The sequence below is a fragment of the Trematomus bernacchii genome, unplaced genomic scaffold, assembly GCF_902827165.1.
Source record: "Trematomus bernacchii unplaced genomic scaffold, fTreBer1.1, whole genome shotgun sequence".
NCBI classification, from domain to species: Eukaryota; Metazoa; Chordata; class Actinopteri; order Perciformes; family Nototheniidae; genus Trematomus; species Trematomus bernacchii.
The window spans coordinates 428,610-454,377 of record NW_022987528.1 but is presented as its reverse complement, the minus strand read 5'-3'; the positions used below and the strand labels follow the sequence as shown (position 1 = coordinate 454,377).

The 25,768-nt window shown below is 44.0% G+C and overlaps 1 protein-coding gene across 1 annotated transcript in view; it reads left to right on the top strand.

Moving 5' to 3' along the window:
* Positions 1–5,335: 5,335 nt before the first annotated feature.
* msra (methionine sulfoxide reductase A) overlaps positions 5,336–25,768 on the top strand; it is a 46,993-nt gene continuing 26,560 nt past the window's right edge. Inside the window, exon 1 of the mRNA XM_034121226.1 lies at positions 5,336–5,546. Coding sequence (XP_033977117.1) covers positions 5,411–5,546 — 136 coding nt within the window. The 5' untranslated portion in view covers positions 5,336–5,410. The remainder of the gene's footprint in view (positions 5,547–25,768) is intronic.

Genomic DNA, 25,768 nt, shown 5'->3' with positions numbered 1-25,768 from the left:
TCCACCAAATGAGCGTTTCACATGAAGGAATCATCGACTAAAAGGCCTAAAATATCCCATAAAATCCCATTTGGTTTGAAATTCGAGTCGTTTATTGTTATTTTGAGTATTTGATGTCTCTCTCTCTGCGTTTCAAAAGTCCCAAGGAGTTTGGTTAATCATCTGGTGACACCGAAGCAAAGCAGCATCATATCATTTAATATTTCCCAGTTTGCCTTCATTCAAACTGTCACTGTATGATCTCTTTCTTGTTGTCAGGTTCATATATGATGACTTCTCCTTCATAATCTGACTTTTTTATCGATACTGTAAGTATGTAAAATGTACTTGGTAAGGTCTTGCCTTGCTCATACTGTTTTCTCTGTAGTCCATTATTACTTTGAATGTAAATGTAAAACCTCAAATGAATAAGATGCATCAGTTCGACGTACACTCGACGTCAGATTCCTTATTTCTTAAAAATATGAGAGGTTTTTTTTGGTGATTTAGGAGTCTGATCTGCCGAGACTGATGCAAGGGAGATGCAACCGAGGAAAATCATGATGTGGAGGTGGAGACGAGAGAACATGGGAGTCCGTTTTTTTTGCTTATTTTGAAGACCCTTAATTGTACAAAGTAAAGCATATTTGTATCACCGGGACTAGATGCACTGCATAAGGAAGGGGGTCATTGTATAATAGATTAACTTAACATCACAAATGAATAGTACACAAAGTTGTTATATTCATAAAAGTATTAGATATCAAAATGCTAAACTATGTACAATTATAATCCTACAACTGCAACAATGCACTTAAATGTGCTGCTCAAAAGGAAACACAAAACTACATTTTATTTATCCTTTATTTAACCAAGTGTCTCCCATTGTGATCAAATATTACTTAATAAAACTTTGTATTGTACCATAATTATCAAAATATCCAAGACCCAAATATAACATGTATCTTTCAATGCCCACATTTTTTATTTTTTAAAAGCATTTGACAGTTTGATGACTTTCAGCACCATCTAGTGGCCATTAGTGGTATTGCAACACGCTCATCCCACCTACAAAAAAATCCCAGAAATCTGCCATCTTCATTATAGAAATCCATGTTGGTGATTTAGAAAAGCACTTGATATTTATGTCAGTTTTAAACTGAGGGTTGTAGATATGAAATATGGCCACTAGAGGCAGTCCTACTCTGTGTTGAGCGTTGATTTTCAGGTCACTCTCTTGGCATTCACCGCGTGCCTTAATTGTATGGACATTTAAATCAAGGTCCGCTGTGAACACGAGGAGAGACGACCCATCATTCTTTTCCGTAGTAATATTTCACTTGAACTCATTTCAGTTCTCGTGAAAAAAATGCTGTGTTTTTTGCCGTTTTGTAGCTGCTCCAGTTTGTCCATTTTTTGCCTTTTTATTCTCCAAAAAAATCCCATTTTCTTCCAGCACTGCTCAATAGCACTTTATTCCTTTGTACCTCTGTGTTCAGCTTCACTGGGCTTTGTGCACTTTGTCTCTTACATAGTTATCTCAACCTTCAAGAGGCTTTTTGGCATTGGTGGCAGTCCTTGTGCTTTTATTATCAAGGCATTGAGGGACATCTATTACATAAATAACAATAAATGTTCAAATTTGATGAATTTTTATAAAAGAACCCAGACAAATTACTAAATGTTTAACCAAGGCATCTCGTATCAGCTCATACAGCCTGCGTTAATTGACTTTAGTAGGTGTAAATATGTATAATAGTCACTTTTCTCACCACATATCTCAATTACTAGTTGTATACGTGTTGGCCATACTGACTTATTTATCATGACCATGCATATGCACATAGACCATTAATACAAAATACATATATTATGTATTCTGACTACACCCAGGAGTTAGAGAATATAGCATTTATAATAATGTCATTAATGCTGATTATTTAGTTTAGTGATTATACTGACTATTATTAAAAGTACATGATGTATTGAGACACTTCTGCCGCCCCCCTTTTTTTCTGCAGTGCTCTGTCTCCTCCTGTAGTCCTAAAACAGGTGTGTGTGTGTGTGTGTGTGTGTGTGTGTGTGTGTGTGTGTGTGTGTGTGTGTGTGTGTGTGTGATGTCCTGCTGACCTCCACAAAAAAAGGCTTCCTGCTGGGACAGCTTCGTTTTACCCAATGACGAAACTGACTATACCATTTATATCCAGGCTACATTAACAATTTCAAGATAAATGCTTACCACTTACAATTGCAATACCAGCATTTTGCATGTTTAAAATATGCTAATTAATGTGTTTTCCAACATCCACGCACCCCCTGGTTTTCATTGATTTCTCCCCTTGCAAAAAAATCTATTTGCTACGACCTAATGCCATCATTTTCACATTTTTGCTGGGCTTTTAAAACCAAAATAATGTCTACTTGCCATCTGATTTAAAGCTAATGTAATTTTGTGTTTCAGAACCTAGATTAATTCTCGCTGGAGATCCAAACACTTCTAAGTGCATGTCATACAATGATGCAATTTCAACTCCAGGAAAAGACATGATGTGACTTGGAGATGGAGTGCCTGATTGATGTCTCTGTAGAGTGATTTCAAACTGAAATTAACAGAAACCAATAAAGCCTTCCTGTAAAACTGAAAAAAATGCAGCATGCAGAGGGAAAGTAATGTAAGAATATGCAGTATTTATGGAAGCAAAAGAACCACCGGTATGTTCCTTTAAGCAGCACTGCGGACCATTAAAGCATTATCCTCCATTATCCAGCAGCAGCAGCAGCAGCATCCATAATGCACGTTCTTACACAGCACTGCATTAATGACAGCTGCAGGGAGGAAGCTGCTGCTGCGCTTTTACCTCCATCCCATGCACCCTGAGAGCTTCAAACATCCTGTCATGGAGCATTTTTATTGTATTCTTTCATGTGGTTGCTGCAGATGGAGAAGGAGCAATGCTCAACGGCTCTCCGGCAGAAGAGAGGACCCATCTGCAGCTTCATTAAACGCTCAAATGCTAATGACCCAGATAGCTCATGTAGGCTAAAAATGCAGAGAGGGGGGGGTGGGGGGGGGGAGCAGGGGGGGGGGGGGGGGCTGCCTTTGTGGGGGTCGGGCGTGTGTGAAGAGAGCCTAAAAAAATCTGCAATACTCGAGTGCACATCTTAAATGACTCAAATGGTAATGCATGTTTGTGAACCCATGCATTTCACCATAATAAAAGATATAGCAATTATTAAGATTCTAGGGTTTTATAAAATGTTAACACCCAGAGTAAAACATCACATGGATTTTATGCAATATTTAGGTGTGTATTCTGAGTGTGCGTGTGTGTGTGTGTGTGTGTGTGTGTGTGTGTGTGTGTGTGTGTGTGTGTGTGTGTGTGTGTGTGTGTGTGTGTGTGTGTGTGTGTGTGCAGCCTTCTGCTAATATTTCAAAGGAGAGGAGAAGTTCCGCAGAGCACGACACTGCGGCTGCTGCAGGATCAGATTTAGCGCAGATGAAAGGAGCTGGTGGAGGGTTAAAAAACACAAGGCCTATACACATTTCGGTTTAAAATGAATATACGATATATACATGTATGGAAAAACCAACCAACAATACCTTCCAGTAGCAGTGAGCAGCATTAGTGGCGCAGCTTTCTATTTTTTTTTGTTTTATCATCGATATTTACTGACATTTTATGCAGTCAAGACCTCCATAAAACCACCGATGAGAGGTTGTGTTCGTCCGGAGATAGAGCGCTTTACACCGGATTGATGTGCGTCCAGCTCCCGGTCCTCCGGAGGTCCATGCAGGGATGCTGAGGATGCGGTTTGGATGTTGCGGGGGATGCGGAGGTCGGACTGTCCTTCCACTGCAGCTGAATTCAAAAATTCAAAAAAAAAGACGATTGTTCTTTTTTCCTCTCTGCAGAAGAACTCCTCATGCACAAATAGTCCAAAACCCAGAATATCCTAAGCCTTTAAAAAAGCAGGTTTTGTGTGCAGGGTGCAGTCAGGAGGAGGATACAGGAGCTGAATGGAGGGATGGAGGGAGAGAAGTTGGGCGCAGTCAGAGGGAGAGAGGAGAGAGGAGAGGAGGGGGAGGTCCTCTGAAAGAGAGGGAGTCACATGGAGGCTGAATTTTACATCCTCAGCTTCTCTGTCCTCCCTCTCTCTCTCTCTGATGATGGAGGGAGGAAAGAAAGAGTGAGAGCCTCAGCAACAAACACAGAAACATCCATCTGAATCTGAGATAAACCGCCTTTTCATTTACAGGAAAACAACAGATCAACGTGAATAAATAAAATCACATTACATACGTATGTGGATCCATTGATGTGATAGCTATGTTAATGTTGAACACCTATTCCAAAACTAAGAGCCTTAATCTGCTGCTGGTGGTTAAGGGTGTCCACATACTTTTGGCCATATAGTCTATATGCAATAGGACCAGTGGTGCAGGAAGTATTCAGATATTTTCTTCAATAAAAAAATTATTGCACTTATTTGTATTTTACCGCAACATTTGTGTTTTTAGCTGATGCAATATTAAGTGATGTTTTGTTTTTTCATATCTGCAGCCAATGACAGTTTAAATCTAAACATTTATGGATATACATTCCGTGATTAAGGCCCATTTCATCTACTTAATGTACTGTGAATAAACACATGAATGCCCTTGAGTTCCCCTATAACCTGAGTTTTGTTTGATAATCATGGTTAATATCAAGATGGTTGTGTATTTGCAGGAAACATCACAACAATAACAACAAAAAACAAGGAAAGTGGAGCAACTTGGTGTTAAATTGTGTCAAACATGATGACAAAATCACAAGTTACAGTCGGTCATGATCGTCCAAAGATATGGGTTTTTTTCATCCTTTTCTTTCCACGTGTATTGAGTTTGCATTACATATAACCAACCGTGCAATAGTTTTGGTGTTTTCATAAGTTATAATAAAGTATTACTTTGGTTTAATGATGTGAAATATAATGAAGTGTAACACTGAGACTTAAGTTCCACCTGGAGTAAATTCACAAGCTACCCTGCCGTATACAAAGTCATTCAAACTAGCTGCACCTTTACCAGCTTTGAGAACACTTTAATGATCAATCATTATAATCAGAACATATATTATATATTTGCCAATGTGCATAATGAGTAGTATTTTTACAATACCAATATGTTTTTATTTTACTTGATAACATTTTAAATGCAGACTATTACTACACTCTGGTAGCCTACTTCTACTTTTACATAAGTACAATATCTGATTAGCCTACTTCTCCCATATCTGTATCTAGCCATGCTGTCTTGTTTACTGTCACTGTTGAGCAACACATGGTTACGGAGGCAGTTACACAAGCCTGTTTTGTAAGATGAGATCGCTGTTATGTAGTTGAGCTAGCCTCATTGCTGCAGGAGTGTATCGGAGCTGCTGCTGGTTCAATGTTCTCGTCCTCCAGGCTAAGGCTCATTTTGCGTCATTTTGTGAACAGTGGTATGGGAGAGATGTCCTCCAAAGCCCAGAAGCCGACCCCAGAATCAGCCCTGCCCGGCCGTACTGCGGGCATCAAAGTCTCAGGTAAGGTAGCCTAGCCTTAGCATGTTAGCTTCATTAGAAACACAGATGTAACTCTACGACAACTTAAACGTTATTCTAGCGAAATAAAGCGATATTTTTGCTGGTTTATTTTGTGCTGTGGTAGACGTTGGCGTTGTTGTCTTGGTCACGACGGGATGTATCCGTTATAGAGACGTTAATAAGTTAATTACTAACAAAGATGCTCTATAACTTCCTTAACTGTTTCTGTAGAAGCTATCTAGCTGTTAGCACCGGCTTCTACTACTGCGCATGCGCAAGCAGTTTGCCTCTTGAGCACTGTATGAGTATGATTAATACTACAAACACGTGTGTAATTAATACTAATCAATGCAACTTTTATATGTTCCTACTGAAGAATTGCTCTTTTATCTCCACTCTTACCCATTATCACAGTGCTGAAAGAAGTAGGCTACTCAGAAATGTAATTAAGTAAAGGTAGTTAAGCATAATGTCAACAAGCATACATGAGTGTTTAATTGGAAATTATTGCACCCCAAAGGAGCCAATGTTTAATACTATGATACATTTTATTTATTCATTTGTAGGCCTCGTGGGGCTGGCCAACATTGATCATTGTTTATTACATTGGAAATATTTCAATTGCAAGTTATAATGTAGTGCAGAGAGAAGGGAGACGGAGGCGGTGCATCGGAGGTGCAAATCTCTCTTTATTGGGGAGCAGAAATCGACATGCTGTCGGGTTGCAGGAAAGAGGAGAAGAGAAAGTGAAAGAGGAGGACACACAGTAGGTACCCCGGAGGTACCGTCAACATATATGTCTGGGCGGAAACAATACCCCCAACCTGTAGTTCCCGGATTGAATTATGTAACCCCAGTGTATGAATCAGTGATCACTACACAAGCCCCCCCAGAATTCAACCATGGACACAATCCTCGCGTCGGGAGGAAACACCACAGGGGCCGAGGAGGGCGGGGCCGCCGGCGAGGGCCGGGCCATGGAACGGGCCGTCGGAAGGGGGCCGCAGGAGAGGGTCGCGTCGTGGGGACAGGCGTGAAACACCCGGAGGTCCCCAGCAGGGAGGAGCGCTGCCCGGCCGCAGGCGAAGGCACAGCGGCGGCGGGCACGAAGTCCTCGGGAGGAAGGAGCCGTGTCCCCGGGAGGAGGAAGCCGTGGACAGGGGAGAGGCCAGACGGGGCGCCGTCGAGGCCAACCGTGAGCCGCGGTTAGAGAAGAGGCCAGGCAGGGTCCCGAAGCGCGCCACCCACGGGCCGATGAAGGCATGGGCGACGTCCGGAACCGCCGAGGCGAGGGAAGAGGCGAGACGGGGTCCAGAAGCGCGCCACTGTGTGACGTCCGAAACCGCCGTCGAGGTGGTGATAAAGCGAGAGGGTCCACACGAGGCCGACCAGACATGGCCGAACCACCTCTCAGGCACCAGAAAAAGCTCAAAAATGGTTGTCCCGTCCACGAACAAAAACAGGTGGGCGAAATAGCGAGAGGATCCACGCGAGGCCGACCAGACTTGATCGAACCCCCTCTCCGGCACCACAAAAAAACAAAAATAAAAATAAAAAAACAGTCTGATGTCAGCCGCTAGCTGCTGTGGCTAGCCGTTGTTAGCTGTTGCCAGCTGCTAGCCGTTAGCAGTCGTGGCTAGCTGATCTCGGCGGCCGTTAGTCGCTGGCCGGACATGCAGCCGCATGTCCCGAACCAACCCGGCACGGTCGCGTACCGGCCCCATGGAAGGCTTGCCGTCCCCCAGAGCCGAAAAGCCGTGGAAATGGCGAGCGTCGTCCGCGTCCATTCCGTGGGGCGCACCGAGCCACAGTCCGAGCGCACGTGGCAGCTACGGAGGTCTCCAAAAATCCCCGGCATTTCGAGAAAAAACAAGAGTCTTTTTGCCGTGTTCGAGTCAGTCCCGGATCCTTCGCGAGACTTATGTCAGGGTCACCAATGTAGTGCCGAGAGAAGGGAGACGGAGGCGGTGCATCGGAGGTGCAAATCTCTCTTTATTGGGGAGCAGAAATCGACGTGCTGTCGGGTTGCAGGAAAGAGGAGAAGAGAAAGTGAAAGAGGAGGACACACAGTAGGTACCCCGGAGGTACCGTCAACATATATGTCCGGGCGGAAACAATACCCCCAACCTGTAGTTCCCGGATTGAATTATGTAACCCCAGTGTATGAATCAGTGATCACTACAATAACATGTTAAAGGTGGGGTAGGTAATTTTGGAGAAACCAGCTTGAGTGCGCTAGAATTTGAAAATACACAACCGGAAAAAAACTGCCACTTCCTTACAGAGCCCCTCCTCCAACACACACGAACGCGCACATGACCAAGGAGGGCACGAGATAAGTTTGTGCACAGATGGAAGGCTGACAGGCAGGTAGGCCATCCAGTTATTTTAGCCGGGCCGGCTCAGATGATTGGTCGTACTTTTTACAGTACCACGGCTTCCACAGATGATATTTTGTTATGGATTTTTTGTCAAAGCACTTCAGATATTCATTGCTATCGGGATGTTAAGAGCATTCCATGGAATATAACAAAAAGTGTATCTCGAGCCGGTTTCTCAAACTTACCTACCCCACCTTTAACCGTCTTAAAGTTGATATTCAAGTCCTAATTAATCACATTGACAATAAAAAACTATTTTCTATTTTCTATGGAATACTTTTTGCAGAAAAATGTAAAAAACAATAAACAAATAACAATTAATCAATTACATAGAAAAATAGAAACATGTACAAATATTGAGACATATTGATCACCATATTACCATTTTCACTTAAAATCTAGAAAGATAATATTGCGTTATTGACATAAAAAGGGATATTAAACATCAGATTTTCGCAGTTTCACTTCCTAAACGTCAGTATTTGCTTTCAATAATCCAAAACATTGTTCTTCCTCAACCGTAATTGTCACTCTAACAAGAAAATGGCTTAAACAAAAGTGTGTTGTGTGAGATAGGGATGTTTTTTTTAAACAAACAGACCGACAGCAGCACCAAGTTGGCAGTTGGGGCAATTGGCACCAACCTGCCCCCTCTCCACTACAAGTGAGGGCGCTGAGGCTTGGCACGAGATGAATAGATCTGCACTGGCACCGAACAAAAGGCACACACACACACACACACACACACACACACACACACACACACACACACACACACACACACACACACACACACACACACACACACACACTCACACCCCAACCTCTAACATTTAAAAGATGACAGAAATAAGTAGGAAGTGTAAAGGTTGCGTGGAGAAGATATTGACTCGGTGGTTTATGGGTTCAGTGTTACAGAGACTGAGAGAAATGGGAAGACAGGAGGAAAACAGAGTCAACTGTTTGGATTTTTTTGGATTGATTTGTTGTTTTTTGGGAGTTGTACTAGAGGGGGTTGGACTGGGGAAAGGAGGATGTGGGTTAGGAGGGCGGGGGTCCACCGCGAAAAGGACGATTTGGATGGATGGAAGATGGAAAGGTTCAGACGGAGTGGCAGACATGCTGGAGCGTCGCCAAAGCTTCTCGGGAACGCTGCCACATTTCGAGAGAGACGAAGAAAGAGCGAGGGAGCAAGGGAGGGAAAGGAGAAGCCATGCCTGCAGTGGAGAGACTTGGCAGGGCTTCCCCTCCTTTGTCTGTCTGGCTCGGGGCTGCAGCGCCAGAGGAAATCAAGAAATGTCCAGGCGTGGTGGTGCTGGTGCTGGAGGAGGAGGAGGTGGATCTGGACTCCGAAAAAGACGAGAGTGAAAAAGTACTTTTCGAACGACCGAAAAACTCTTCTGAAAGAGAGCTGTGGAAACCAAGAAAACAAACAACAAGCGATTTTCTCTTTTTTTTAAAAGCGGTATTCGCCAATGGAACCATCAAACCTGACCAGATTTTGGAGACAAACAACAACATCCAATGACCTTAATGGCAAGAAAGTGTTGGTATTTTTAAAGAAGAGCAGAAGAACGTCCATAAACTGGAAAAAGAATGGATGTTAAACCTCAAAAAGTCGACTAGCAGTCAGAAGAAGGCCAATCCTCCGCCAAGCAAGAGGTTTGTTTTGACAACTTGTTCAATGTCTTTGACCCAAATCGACTCAATCTGGTCAAATTGTTCCGGGGGGAAAATGTTTTTATGTCAATTTCAGCAAGAAATCTTAATTTACGCGTCCAAATGTAGAGTATTTTTTGTTGATTTGATCTGTTGTTTGGTTCTGGTAACTGGGCAGGGCCAGAAGCCTTCAACTAAGAACCAAATCATATTGTTCGACCTTTTGTATATCCTTATGCAGTTGACTTTGATGATATTCAATCGGATTGTATGGATTTTAGCACTCGTAATGGTGCAAACGGGACGATAAATTGGTCATGGTTAAAAAAAAACAGCAGTTTGAAATCCATTTTCCCACATTACATTACATTACATGTCATTTGTTAGCTTTTATCCAAAGCGACTTACATACATTCAGTACTGTGGACAATCCCCACAGGAGCAATTTGGGGTGAAGTGCCTTGCCCAGGGACACAACGACATGCTGACTGCAGTGGGACTCAAACTCGCTATCCCCTGATTCGAAGTTTAGCACACTACCCACTGAGCCACAGCCTTCCCTCATCAAGGTCCATTTATTGATTGTTTTGGAGCTTTGAATCGTATCAAATGATCTTTTATTAGCAAGTTGAACCCTTATTGCAATAATGATGTTAAGATTTCCACTGAACGAACACTTGACTGAAATGCAGTGTTTAGCTGGTCTCACCTTAGGCCACGCCCACTATCACTGATAGGTGTGGTCATAAATGAGCTCTTGTTACACCTGTAAACACACCCAACAATGACTTTACAGTTTTTACCTGCACATCACTGCAGAAAGGTGAAACGTCGAACTACTGGAGGTCAAAACAAAATGTTCAGTTACTCTTAAAGGAGTTTTATCTCCATGTTGTGTAAAACGTAGAGATTTTAAGCTTGTTCTTGATTTTGGAAACAGCTGTGCAATATAATCTCGCAAATTAAGTATTTTAATATCAATCAATATTTGACATCCTATGAGTTTGATACTATAGTCATGTCAATAAGGGTTGTAATAGTAAGTAATTGGACACATAAGTACTAATATGCACTTATTATTTTCTCAATTAATCATGTTGTCTATAAATTGTCAGGAAACAGTGAAAAATGTATAAATATAAGTAGCTGGAATATGCTTTAAAAAAATGTCAAAGAATTTCCCACTTAATTTTCTTTCAACCAATTGTTTAAGCTCTACTTTTATCCACTTTCATATGACTAAACTCTCTGAACTTTAACATAAATACCATGCAACTCTGACGTTGTTGTTATTGCTTTTTTTTAATATACTAGTAGGGCCCGTTTGTGCATTTACTAGCGATGGTTGTATAATAACTGCAGAAAATAATGTAACAATTGCTATGTTTTTCTTGATAAATCAGGCTGATTGGTATCAAAAGTCTCTAATTTAACACCTTTTCACTGGCTAATTATGTCGCATTGAGACATTTAAAACCCATTAAAACATCTTATGCTTGTTTCTTGTACATGAGATATAACCTCATGATTAATACCTCTAGTTGGCATTTTACTAAACACTTCTCCACAGATGGAAAAATTGAAAAGAAAAGCCTAATGAAGAAGTGAATGTCATCCCCATCGCAGCTGAATGCAGAGGCATCAGACTTCCAGCAGCTGGTCTCTAATTAGCAGGTGTGTTTGTGGGTGAACATCATTATTTCTGCAGCTTGCTGTGACTCATTTCCAGAGGCAATAATGGACACAAATATCAGGTGTGATACTTTGCTAATAAGATGGTGGTTTCCAGATATCAAGTTGATTTAAATAGCTTAAAGTTGTCTCTTGACACCACACAATGCAAGCTAAATGCAGCGCTTTAGTTTAAGTTAAACAAATATTTGTCCAGCTGTTTTGATTCTCTCCTTATTAGCACCTCTAACTACAAGGGCGGTGGTGGTGAAGTCCATAGGGACGTGGCTTGGCAACTGGAAGGTCACCAGTTCAAGTCCCGGCAAGACCAAGTGCTACCGAGGTGTCCCTGAGCAAGGCACCGTTGCCTACACTGCTCCCCGGGTGCCGTTCATAATGGCAGCCCACTGCTCCTAACACTAGGATGGGTCAAATGCAGAGAAACCATTTTGTTACATAGTACCTGTACTGTGTAATGACAATAAAAGAGAAAAAAAAGTGTACAGTTATGGCGCTTTTCCATTGCACGGCTTAGTACGGTATAGTTAGGCCTTGGTAGGCCAGGCTCACTTTATGCTGCGTTTCCATTACAGTTTAGGAACTGGGGCAGTAACTATAGTAACGCAGTGTGACGTCATCTTCAATGCGAAACACAAAACCAACATCAGCCGTTAGCTGTTAGCCCTCAGAGCTCACAGCTCCTCATATCTGTTCAGAAACTAGACACAAGTTAAACAAGTACAAACCACAGACTGTCTGTGTCATGGCGAATACAGTCGCTGCTTTATTTATGTCTGTAGGCCGTTGTTGTGAGTGTGGACGGTCGGAGTATATACTGCGTTAGCTTACCCGATCTCCATTCAGAGAACACGCATTTTAAAAGGTTTTCCGCCTGCCGTCTGTCTGCAGACTTGTCAAAGCATTAATTCATGGTTTTTACTAACCGGTATCAGTATGTTGTTACTTAATTAAATCACGGTAAAATATGTCCATCTTGTTGTAGTTGCCAGCGATTCTCTCACTAGTTTAGCATACTCAGCCTGGTTGTTGGCCCGCTAAGAACCTCGATTTTATGGGGCCAGAAAACTGTGAAAAAGTACCCGCTAGCCGGAACTACGTCAAGTGGGAACGCAACCAAAAACGGGCCGGGCACGGCACGCTTAAACCGCGCTCCGCGCTGTAGTGGAAATGCGCCATTAGTTTACTTAACTTAAGCTGGTATTTCATTATAATATAATAAAAAACAGTAGTCTAATGTGCCCAATTACCTCATAGTATAGGTACAACAAGTGGCTGTATATTATGTTCATATAAGCTATAAATATATTCACAAATTGAGAATATGTGGTTTATATCATATCACACCGTGTGTGTCCAAATTGAATGAACACATAAGGGTTTTTTTTCTAGTTTTTCGTACAAATCCTTACTTACTTTCGCTATTGATACGTTTGTGATGTTTCAGTTGTACTTTTAGACATTTGCTCAAAGAAAATTGGGACATGTTTACTCATCATACTAAAAAAAGATGAAGAAAAGAAACCAAAGATTTTGGGCATTCATGGGTTTCTAAGTACAATTTCCTTACATACTAAAGTACAATTGTTCTCTGTTGCACTTTTACTAGTATTTTGCCGTGTGGTTTTAGTTCTTTTAACTTTAGTAAGGGATCATGATACTTCATTCACATCATTTGGGTTTAATATCCTGTTGTAGATACAGGCCACTTGAAGAGATTTACTTTATCAGACCCTCATAAGATCAGGTGAGTCCAGAGGCCTGTACTACGAAGCCGGATTTTTGCTTAGCGAGCTAACTTCAGGGAAAACTCTGGGTTTCCGGTCCTACGACGCTGGTTCTCTTTTTAGCAGGCTAGATCTCCATGGTAACTTATGCTGAACGGCTAGCCTGGTCCAGAGCAGGTTAGGTTCCAGGATAAGAGATCAACTCAGTGAAAGCACCGCCTGCTGACCAATCAGAGCTCCGTGTGCGGAGTTTAAAGCGATCAAGTCATATTACAGGAGAAAGGAAATACAGTTTAAACTGCCATTGCAGGAAAGACGGCCGGCAAAAATCAACTGACTGTGTGAACGTGAAAATGAATAGAATATCCCCTCCCATCTTCAGAGCAATCTGACTATTATAACATTAGCGTTAAGAAAGCTTACTTAAATATCTGCCACAACATAAGTAACCGGATCAAAGTAACATTACAGTGATGTGTCTCATTATCATTCATATCATATCACATCATAATGTATCATATATTTCCTTATTTGAGTCAGCTTCTTGAGCCGTATCTGGCCGTGCAACACTCACAGTGTCACATACTGTATGCAGAAGTATTATTTTAAGCAACACATTAAGTTGACGAAACACTCGAGTCAAATGTAATTAAAGTCAGATCCACTCGTGTCTTGGACGGGGCAGTGATTTCATAAACCTGTTAATGTACGCATTCAAACACTTTCTCTGTTACCAGCTGTATTCACCTTGCAGGTGCAGCTATGTGGCTTTTATCCTGGATAAAGTGTTTAAGTCATGGATGTTTAAAGTTTAACTTCTTCATATTTGACTAATATTATAGTTCACTTTTCATTCAGGAAGTATGACGCTGCGCTGTCAGTACGCTTCTCCGTGTTTGTGATTGGTCGAATGCTCCAAATACCACCCCTTTCATGTGAACGCGCACCTAACTAGATAGGACACGGCTGGCTTGAGTTAACGAGTTGATAACCAGCGTCGTAGGACCGCTTAGCGAGAGCGCGTTTGTTTTGGATTAGGTAAACCGGGTAACTCAAACATATCCAGGTTAGGTTGAACCGGCTTCGTAGTACAGGCCTCAGGTGAAGCTGTTGTTGTTTCAGTGCGTCCATCACGTCTCTCGATGTTAAGCGACCGTGTGGCGTTATCAGGCGCTCCTAAATACATCTTACTGTCTGTCACAACACAGAGGGATACAAGCAAATGAAAGTGTGTGTGTGTGCTTGTCTGTGCGTGTGTGTGTTCCATCAGCAGAGCTTCTTTGTTGTTTACACGGCCGTCTGATAACCTTGACGGGCAAAATGACAGCATTTAAAAGAAAGAATGTGAGAGACATTACTGAAGAGGGAAAGCAACGGATCGACAGAGACAGTGGAGGAGGAAAGATGGAGGTTAACTGCTGGCATGTTGGCGTTGTCTTTATCTGATTCAATCATCAAAAACAGAAGATGATGTGGGGTGTAAAAGGGGCTGAAGTGGGGTAGAAGAAGTGTTGCCATGTAACAGCTCCTATGTGTATTTTGAATTTTCTAGACTCAGGGACTACTTAAATTCAATAAAATTGCTATTTATAACTATATAAATGAAGAATAGCATCTTGGCTGACTCTAGTGTGTTGTGTCTCGTCAAATGTGTTAGTTGTGTTTATGTATTTTGTCTGTCATTTCCTGTTTTATTTTGTACTTACCTCTGGTCTTTCATTTCATGCCCTGTTTTCTTCCTCCCCCTGTGTGTTTTCCCACCATCATCAGCGTCTGCCCCGCCCCTGATTGTTTCCACCTGTTCCCACTCACCTCATGTTTAAATAGTCCTGTCTCTCCCCAGTCCTGTGTCAGTTCGTCTTGTATGTTTCCCCGAATGGTCGTGCCAAGCCTCAGCTCTGAAAGGATCGCTTTCACTCATGTCAGGTTTTGCTATGTTTGTTTATTTTGTTAGGCTTAAGTTTTTATTAAGTCCTCTTTTCGTTACGCTAGTTTTTTCCTCCTTGTGAGCGCGTTTTGTTATTTCCACTACCTACTCTGTTAAGAGGGATTACATTACAATAAATACATTTTTTTATTACATTCAAGACTTTGTCTCTGGGTTGTGCATTTGGGTTCATCAGTTTGTGTCGAGGTCCTGACATAGTGTACTTATAAATGTCCAGACTGTCCCTAGAAAAGGCTACTCATATTTTACTTACTTAAAGTGGAAATACTGTCAGCTACTTCACATTTATCTTAAAGGTGGGTTATGTAATTTTGGAGAATTTGAAAGTACACAACCGGAAAAAATCTGCCTCTTCCTTCAGACTTCCTTACAGAGCCCCTCCTCCAACACACACGAACACGCACATGACCAATGAGGGCACGAGATAAGTTTGTGCACAGATGGAAGGCTGACAGGCAGGTAGGCCATCCAGTTATTTTAGCCAGGCCGGCTAAAATGATTGGTCGTGCTTTTTACAGCGCCACGGCTTCCACAAATGACATTTTTTTATGTATTTATTGTCAAAGCATTTAATATTCATTGCTATCGGGATGTTAAGAGCATTCCATGGAATATAACAAAAAGTGTTTCTGAAATAAATTACATACCTCACCTTTAAAGGTGGGGTAGGTAAGTTTGAGAAACCGGCTCGAGATCGCTAGAATTTGAAAATACACAACCGGAGAAAATCTGCCACTTCCTTACAGAGCCCCTCCTCCAACACACACGAATGCGCACATGACCAATGAGGGCACGAGATAAGTTTGTGCACAGATGGAAGGCTGACAGGCAGGTAGGCCATCCAGTTATTTTAGCCGGGCCGGCTCAAATGATTGGTCGTGCTTTTTACAGTATTACGGCTTCTACAGATGACATTTTTTTATGGATTTTTTGTCAAAGCACTTAAGATATTCATTGCTATCGGGATGTTAAGAGCATTCCATGGAATATAACAAAAAGTGTATCTCGCACCGGTTTCTCAAACTTACCTTCCCCACTTTTAAGTAAAAGTACATTAATATCGGCAAAATGTACTTAAAGGTTTCAAAGTGAATGGCCCCTTTCAACTTTTTATATTACGATAAAAGGTTCTTCTATTCAGTTTTTATGACTAACAGATACATGTAAGAACAATTTTATAGTGGTGCTTTTAAGGTACTTTGTTTACTACTGGATAAAACAATGAAAATAACAGGATTCAGTAACAGGAAGTAAGCAGTTAGTGTCCTTATTTATAATATAAGGATAGTGGTGGTCTAATGGATAGTGAGGTGGGCTGAAGATCGGAAGGTTGTGAGTTCAAATCCCGCCTGGAACACCACCACTAGTGTGCCCTTGAGTAAGGCACTTACTAAGGCACCCTTAGTTACCCCAGGGAGAATGTCCCTGTAAGTCGCTTTGGAAAAAAGCGTCAGCTAAAAGAAATGTAATGTAATAATCTTTAATGCTTGTAAAGTAATCTATTCATCAGTTTGTCTGTAGCTAACACCAATATGATGCAACACCTTTAAAAACACTTTAAAAGAAAAGGCATTTGTATCGGTGTAAATAAATTGAATAACAGATTGCAGTAAACAACCTCTCCATCATTCATTTAATATACCCAATGGCATATATCTTATAAGCACTGTGACTACTCTTTTGTGCCAACATTTTTCCAGACTTACGGTACATTTATGACCTTTAACTTAGACTCATGATGGTAAATGTAAGAAGCCATTACTTTAATATATATATATGTGCCCAGCAGTTTCACAGTTTCCATGTCTGAAAGGGTCCAATCAGTCCTTCAGAGTTGAAGTGCAAAGTGCTATAAGTACAATTTCCTGCAACCCACCGTCCTTTACAAGACACACACACACACACACACACACACACACACACACACACACACACACACACACACACACACACACACACACACACATACTCTGAGACTCACAGACTCACATCTAATGGCTTTGAGTTGATCGTTACAGTACACACACACACACACACACACACACACACACACACACACACACACACACACACACATACTCTGAGACTCACAGACTCACATCTAATGGCTTTGAGTTGATTGTTATAGTACATACATACACACACACACACACACACACACACACACACATACACACACACACACACCACTCTAACTTCACACATGTCAATCACATGTTTTAAAGGTTGGAGATAATTCTATATCATTACAGCATTTGCACTTTGTGAACAGAGAATAGGAACCCAGCATCAGGTTTTTATATGTTTTCCTCTGCTTCACAAACCTTTATCTTTGGGGAATAAGGGATAATAATAGTTTCTGAGTAATTGTAGTAATAATGTCCTAACTTTCATCTAAATAACCATGTAATTTCGTACTTATTGAAGGAAGAATACCCCGATGTTTAGTTGGAAAATGTTCAAAAATAATACTAATAATTTGTACCATACTAGCAATGCACAGAGGCTTAGTCAGTTAAACATGAAAGGACGATAACAGATACACAAACTGTTTGATTCATACTCCCTGTATGGCACACATAACAATTTATAAATAAATAGATTTAGAGATATGTGTTTTTTGCTACTAAAGCCTCCAATTTCTAATAAAGTGTTAGGATATTTAAAGACATTCATATTGTTGTCATTCCAGGAAACTTCTTGGAAATGATTTATATTGAAATTATTGATGTGTAAAACAAGGCAGTGTTCATCAAAACAACCAGTTTGATTGGTATTCCCATGATCTCAAACATACAGAATGAAAGTGTAAATATCTTTTTATTTACAATCAAGCCCTCAATTATTTCTTAAGCATTGAGATGATGACTGTGGGGGAAACTTCTGAAGTAATAGGAGTCAGGACTCAAAGAGACACACGAGGAGAGCTGGAGCTTTGATGGCAAACACTGACGGTTTATTTGGAGCTTCGGCCGGAGAATTCACAAGACATGTCATAGGGCTGACCACACGGATGAGATGCCACAATCAATTCTGAAGACCCCTCCTGTAGCTCCAGGTTTGAACTAGTTCAGAGTGTAATACTTCTTCAATAGATATACTAAACAGCTGAGGACACTGAATCACAGTTGTTGTCGCTTACGGCTCGGGGTCATCTACACCCAGAGAAGGATGTGTTCCTAATAACTATCTCTGACCGAGAGTTGCCAGGTCACAAACTGGCAACAACAAAATGCTAGGGCAGCCCCTCCTTATGAGAGATAACAGCTGCCCTCTGACGCTGCTGACCAACCTTGGTTGGTCAGCAGCGTCAGAGGGCGAAAAAGGTAAACATGTATACAGAATTATTCCCTGACAATGACAAATACTTGATATGGGATTCAAAAATACAAAAGCTTTATTTTCATATGCATAACAGCAACAGCGTGCAACATACGATATAGTTAGGACATACAATCGTTAAAGTGAAATGCAGGAATAAGTGCATTTGTATATTTACGTCTGATAAATCCTTCTGCTAAACAACTTCCTGCCTATGAAAATGTAAATTAATTACGTCCAACCTTCATCATTTTTGTAGCTTTTACTTACATTACATGCAAGGGGAAGCCTCTCCTCAACAGCAACCTTGACTATTGTGTTCAGAGCCCATTAAAGCACATGAAGCAGTTTGTTTTCCTGACATGAAGAAACCTTTACAATATGCACGGCTTCCTTGAGCTGCGCTGTCAGCTGCAGAACAATGAGGATAACACTGATGGCCGTAATGATGGGCAGTAATGAAAACCATGATGGCAATCAGAGAGGCTGATTGAGAGGGGGGGTGGGGGGAGAAGAGAGAGAGGCGGGGGGGGGGGGGGGCACTGGGAGAAGAGAGAGGGGTGATAAGAAAAATGGAGGGGGGGGAGACTAGGCAATCAGAGAGAGGAGGAGGAGGAGAGGGTGGGGGAGGTTACTTTGTAGATTTAATTGCAGTGCAGTTGAGGCAATCGTGTGTGTGTGTGTGTGTGTGTGTGTGTGTGTGTGTGTGTGTGTGTGTGTGTGTGTGTGTGTGTGTGTGTGTGTGTCCAATATGTGTGTGTGTGTGTGTGTGTGTGTCCAATATGTGTGTGTGTGTCCAATATGTGTGTGTGTGTGAGTCCAATACGTGTGTGTGTGTGTGTCCAAAATGTGTGTGTGTGTCTCCAGTGAGTGTGTATGTGTGTGTGTGTGTGTGTCCAATATGTGTGTGTGTGTGTCCAATATGTGTGTGTGTGTGTGTCTCCAATATGTACGTGTGTGTGTGTGTGTGTGTGTGTGTGTGTGTGTGTGTCCAATATGTGTGTGTGTGTGTCCAATACGTGTGTGTGTGTGTCCAAAATGTGTGTGTGTGTCTCCAGTGAGTGTGTGTGTGTGTGTGTGTGTGTGTGTCCAATATGTGTGTGTGTGTCTCCAATACGTGTGTGTGTGTGTGTGTGTGTGTGTGTGTGTGTGTGTGTGTGTCTGTGTCTGTGTGTGTGTGTGTGTGTGTGTGTGTGTGTGTGTGTGTGTGTGTGTGTGTGTGTGTGTGTGTGTGTGTGTGTGTGTGTGTGTCCAATATGTGTGTGTGTGTCCAATATCCCCTAGCCAGACATTAGCTGCAGTGGTTCATTTATCACTGTCAGCTCTGGAGCTCCAGGGGGAGGGATCAGGGGATTCAGGCCCAGGATGGAGCTCCTCTCTGGGCTTCAGGCCGCGTCGCCCGGGGTCTTTAAAACACAAGCATGGAGGGACAGAGAAGAGACGGGGAGCAGAGGGAGAAAAATCACTCACTTATGATAGCGATTGTGATTTGATCAATTCAATAATTACAACAGGATATCTAAACACGTTACAGCTGCATCTTGTGGCTTATGACAAAATACTACAAGGATTTCACTCAAATAAATAATGGATAAGATGTTTAATAATAGACAATTGGATCATTAGAATTGTTCTTATTATTAGAATAGACATAAATAGTATATGAGTAAACTGCCTGTGTCATTGTGAGTGTGTTAGCATGCTAAGGTTAGCATTTATAAGAGCCCCACTCAGATCAGCATATAAATACTGTAGTAGTTGTTTCTGATGCATCCGATTTCAGGTTTACTGACATCATACCATCAGGTTTACTGACATCATACCATCAGGTTTACTGACATCATACCATCAGGTTTACTGACATCATACCATCTGTGGTGGCTCTACTCTTCAGCCACCTCCCTTGTGAGTGCGTGTTCCCTTTCCCTGTCTGTGTGGGCGTGGTGGCTGTCACTCCTGGCTCCCGGCTCAATCTCCACCTGCTGCAAATCTCCACCTGGTGCAATCAGCTTTACACACCTGATTCCCATTCAGCCATTTACTAATGGTATATCAGCGGAGGCTCCACAACATGTCAGCGCCAGATCGTTGTTTAAACCCCAGTGGTAACTCTCAGCCTTCTTAGCCGATTTAAAACTATTTCTCTGTACACGGAATACTTTTCTCATCTGTTTCTCTTATGCTCCAGGATCACTATCCAGCCGCCTTGTTACCATCACCTGCCGCCACCAGTCATCATTCCAACCGGATTACTCTCCACGCTCCTCCACCTCACAATAAACCTTTTTCCAACACTCTGCCGTGTCCTGCGTTTGGGTCCTCTCGGATATCGTAACAGAACGATCTGGGGGAGTATGGACTCAGCGGACACAGGCCACCAGTCCAAGACTGCGGACGAACTCAGCCAAGCCCTGGCCAATCAAGGTGCTCTCGTGGGGCATCACGACGTGGTTCTCCGTGAGGTTGTGGAGACTCTCCGGAACCTCTCCACTAACGTGCAAAGGATCGGCACACAAGTGGAACTGCTCACCTCCCAGTTTTCTCCCCCGCAGCCCGCTGCACAGCCGACAGCTCCTCCCCCCGCTCCTGCCGCACCTCTCCATCAGCTACGAGAGGCTGTTATTCCTACACCGGAGCGATACGCTGGAGATTTGGGTATTTGTAGAGCCTTTTTGTTCCAGTGTTCGTTAGTCTTTGAGCAGCAGCCTAGTACTTATCACACAGATGGGGCTAGGGTAGCATATGTAATGAGTCTGTTGAGGGGGAGTGCTCTAGATTGGGCTACAGCCGTTAGGGAGAGCCAGCCACACATTTGCTTATCATTTGATACTTTCATTTCCGAAATGAAAAAAGTTTTTGATCACCCGGTACGGGGGAGGGACGCTTCTAGGCGCCTTCTTTCTCTCCGGCAGGGCTCCCGTAGTGTAGCCGAATTTTCAGTTGAGTTTAGAACAGTTGCTGCTGACTCAGGCTGGAATAACGAGTCATTGCAAGATGTTTTTCTTCAAGGGCTGAACGAAGCAATTAAAGACGAGCTAGCTGCTAGGGATGATCCAGTTAGCTTGGATAATTTAATTGCCACAGCTATCAAGATTGATAATCGCCTCAGAGAGAGACGCAGGGATAGGAATAGCCGTCACCCCAATCCCAGCTACTCCTCACTTGATCCCCGAATTGGCACTGCCACTGCCCCAATCTCCAGATCCTTTCCGACTCCTTTCTCGGTTTCACCCCCCGAAGATGAGCCCATGCAAGTGGGAAGGGCCCACCTCTCACCATCTGAGCGGGCTAGAAGGATCCAGGCTGGGGAATGTGTTTATTGCAGCCAAACCAGTCATCTAGTTTCCTCCTGTCCTAATCTGCCAAAAGGTCAGGCTCGTCAGTAGCTGTGGGGATTCTGGCGAGCACTTCCTCCTCTCTCAACCCCCGACCCAGAACGCAGCTAGAAGCCGTTCTTTGCTGCAACCAACAGTCACTACCCCTGCTCGCCTTAGTGGACTCGGGGGCAGACGAGAATTTTTTGGACATTGACATCGCAGCTCAGGCAGGAATTCCCTGCGAAGTGTTGGATTCACCTCTTAATGCCAATGCTCTTAATGGACAATTCCTGGCCCAAGTCACTCACCGCACCAAGCCAGTAAACCTCATTCTGTCTGGAAACCATCGTGAGTTTATTCAGTTTCACCTTATTTCCTCACCTCATGCTCCCATAGTGTTGGGTCATCCCTGGTTAAGAACACACAACCCCCAGATTGATTGGATAACTGGCAAAATCATTAGTTGGAGTTGTTTTTGTTTATCCTCATGCCTGCAGTCTGCCCTACCGCCAGCAGAGGCCGCCGCTCCACCACCCAAGATCGAGCCGCCTGACCTGTTATCTGTCCCCATGGAATATCATAGCCTAGGAGAGGTGTTCAGTAAACAGCGAGCTCTTTCTCTTCCTCCTCATCGACCCTACGACTGTCCCATTGACCTCCTTCCCGGGGCCCCTCTGCCTTCCTCACGTCTGTTCAACCTGTCTCGCCCTGAGAGAAAATCCATGGAGAGTTACATCCATGACTCCCTGGCTGCTGGTGTCATCCGCCCATCCTCCTCCCCGGTCGGTGCTGGGTTCTTCTTCGTGTCCAAGAAGGACCGCTCACTGCGGCCCTGCATTGATTACAGGGGTCTCAATGCCATCACTATAAAAAACAAATATCCATTACCCCTCATTAACTCCGCCTTTGAACCCCTCCAGGAAGCCACCATCTTTTCCAAACTGGACCTCCGCAATGCCTACCACCTCGTCAGAATCCGTGAAGGGGACGAGTGGAAGACTGCCTTTAACACACCACTCGGTCACTTTGAGTATCTGGTGATGCCTTTTGGACTGACGAATGCCCCAGCAGTTTTTCAGTCAATGGTGAACGATGTACTCCGTGACCTCCTCAACCGGTCAGTCTTTGTCTACTTGGATGACATTCTCATTTTCTCCCGTAACAAGGAGGAGCACATTATCCATGTCAGGCAGGTGCTGCAGAGACTCCTTGAAAACAGACTCTTTGTGAAGGCGGAGAAATGCGAATTCCATGTCAACACAGTCTCATTCCTGGGCTACATCGTTGAGGAAGGAAAGATTAGGACCGACCCTGAGAAGATCCAAGCGGTGGCGGGGTGGCCCAAACCAACCTCAGTTAAACTGCTTCAACAGTTTCTTGGTTTCGCCAATTTTTATCGGCGCTTCATCAGAGACTACAGCAGAGTGGCGGGCCCTTTAACCAGACTCACTTCCCCTACAACTGGTTTTTTTCTGGACTCCAGAGTGCGATGCAGCCTTCTCGGAGCTAAAGAGACTTTTCACCACTGCCCCTGTGCTCATCCACCCTGATTCCTCTCGCCAGTTTGTGGTGGAGGTCGATGCCTCCAACACCGGGGTAGGGGCAGTTCTTTCCCAGCGCTCGGAACGAGACCAAAAATTACATCCATGTGCATTTTTCTCTCGCCGCCTCACTCCAGCTGAGAAGAACTATGACGTGGGTAACAGAGAGCTGCTGGCTGTCAAACTTGCCCTAGAGGAGTGGAGGCACTGGCTGGAGGGAGCCGAGCTCCCTTTTATTGTATGGACAGACCACAAAAACTTGGCGTACATCCAATCTGCCAAGCGCCTTAACTCTCGTCAGGCTCGATGGGCCCTGTATTTCGGCCGCTTCTCATTCACCCTTACCTACCGTCCAGGGTCACGGAACCTCAAGCCGGACGCTCTCTCTCGCCAGTTCGCTTCCGAAGGACCAGCTGCCAATCCAGACACTATCCTGCCTGCCTCCTGCGTGGTGGCGGCTGTTACCTGGGAGATTGAGTCATTGGTTAAGGAGGCTCAGCGGGCGCAACCTAACCCAGGTAACTGCCCAGCTAATAGTCTTTTTGTGCCTACCCCTGTTCGCTCCAAGGTCCTGCAGTGGGCACACGCCTCCCGTCTCTCCTGTCATCCTGGTGTCCATCGCACACTGTTTATTCTAAAACAACGGTTCTGGTGGCCTTCCATGGCTCAAGACACCAGGGCCTTTGTTGCTGCCTGTACAGTATGTGCCCGCGCCAAGTCCTCCCACCAATCTCCCTCTGGCCTGCTTCGGCCGCTGCCGGTACCTAGGCGTCCTTGGTCGCATGTGGCCTTGGATTTTGTCACTGGACTTCCACTGTCACAAGGAAATACCATCATCCTAACTATTGTGGACAGATTTTCCAAGATGGTACACTTTGTTGCTCTTCCCAAGCTTCCCACAGCCCGAGAGACTGCAGATCTTCTGGTCAATCATGTTGTTCGACTCCATGGGATTCCCACCGACATCGTCTCTGACCGGGGTCCCCAGTTCATTTCCCACGTTTGGAAAGCCTTCTGTCAGGCTCTGGGAGCATCAGTGAGCCTGTCATCTGGATATCATCCTCAGACGAACGGGCAAACGGAACGGGCCAACCAGGATCTGGGGGCGGCTCTTCGCTGTGTGGCTTTCAGGAACCCTTCGTCATGGTGCCCACATCTGCCATGGATCGAATATGCCCACAACTCCCTGCCAAATGCAGCCACAGGTATTTCACCCTTTCATTGTGCCATGGGTTTCCAACCACCCCTGTTTCCATCCCAGGAAGAGGAGGTTGCTGTTCCTTCCGTTCAGACCCACCTTCGTCGCTGTCATAAGGTGTGGAGGGATACCCGAGCCGCCCTGCTCCGCTCCGTTGCCCGCAACTGCCTCATCGCAGACCGCCACAGGACCCCGGCTCCCAACTACTTACCAGGTCAGAGTGTTTGGCTTTCCTCCAAAGATCTCCCACTCAAGACAGAGTCGAAGAAACTCACGCCACGTTATGTCGGCCCCTTCATCATCGACTCAGTTATCAACCCATCTGCAGTAAAACTCAAGCTTCCCCCACACATGAAGGTTCATCCGACATTTCATGTTTCTCTGTTAAAACCTGTTGCCAGCAGCCCCTTGTCTCCTCCAGTGAGTGTTCCCCCACCCCCCCGCATCATCAATGATCACCCAACCTACACCGTCAGGCGATTGTTGGACGTTCGTCGCCGTGGAAGGGGATTCCAATATTTTGTGGATTGGGAGGGCTATGGTCCAGAGGAGAGGTCTTGGGTTCCCCGGCGAAACATCGTGGGCGCGTCCCTGGTTCGGGACTTCCACCGGGATAACCCTGGTAGACCTGGTAGACCTGGTAGACCGCCTGGAGGCGTCCCTTAAGAGGGGGGTACTGTGGTGGCTCTACTCTTCAGCCACCTCCCTTGTGAGTGCGTGTTCCCTTTCCCTGTCTGTGTGGGCGTGGTGGCTGTCACTCCTGGCTCCCGGCTCAATCTCCACCTGCTGCAAATCTCCACCTGGTGCAATCAGCTTTACACACCTGATTCCCATTCAGCCATTTACTAATGGTATATCAGCGGAGGCTCCACAACATGTCAGCGCCAGATCGTTGTTTAAACCCCAGTGGTAACTCTCAGCCTTCTTAGCCGATTTAAAACTATTTCTCTGTACACGGAATACTTTTCTCATCTGTTTCTCTTATGCTCCAGGATCACTATCCAGCCGCCTTGTTACCATCACCTGCCGCCACCAGTCATCATTCCAACCGGATTACTCTCCACGCTCCTCCACCTCACAATAAACCTTTTTCCAACACTCTGCCGTGTCCTGCGTTTGGGTCCTATCGGATATCGTAACACCATCAGGTTTACTGACATCATACCATCAGGTTTACCGACATCATACCATCAGGTTTACCGACATCATACCATCAGGTTTACCGACATCATACCATCAGGTTTACCGACATCATACCATCAGGTTTACAGATTACATACCATCAGGTTTACTGACATCATACCATCAGGTTTACCGACATCATACCATCAGGTTTACCGACATCATACCATCAGGTTTACCGACATCATACCATCAGGTTTACTGACATCATACCATCAGGTTTACTGATTACATACCATCAGGTTTACTGACATCATAC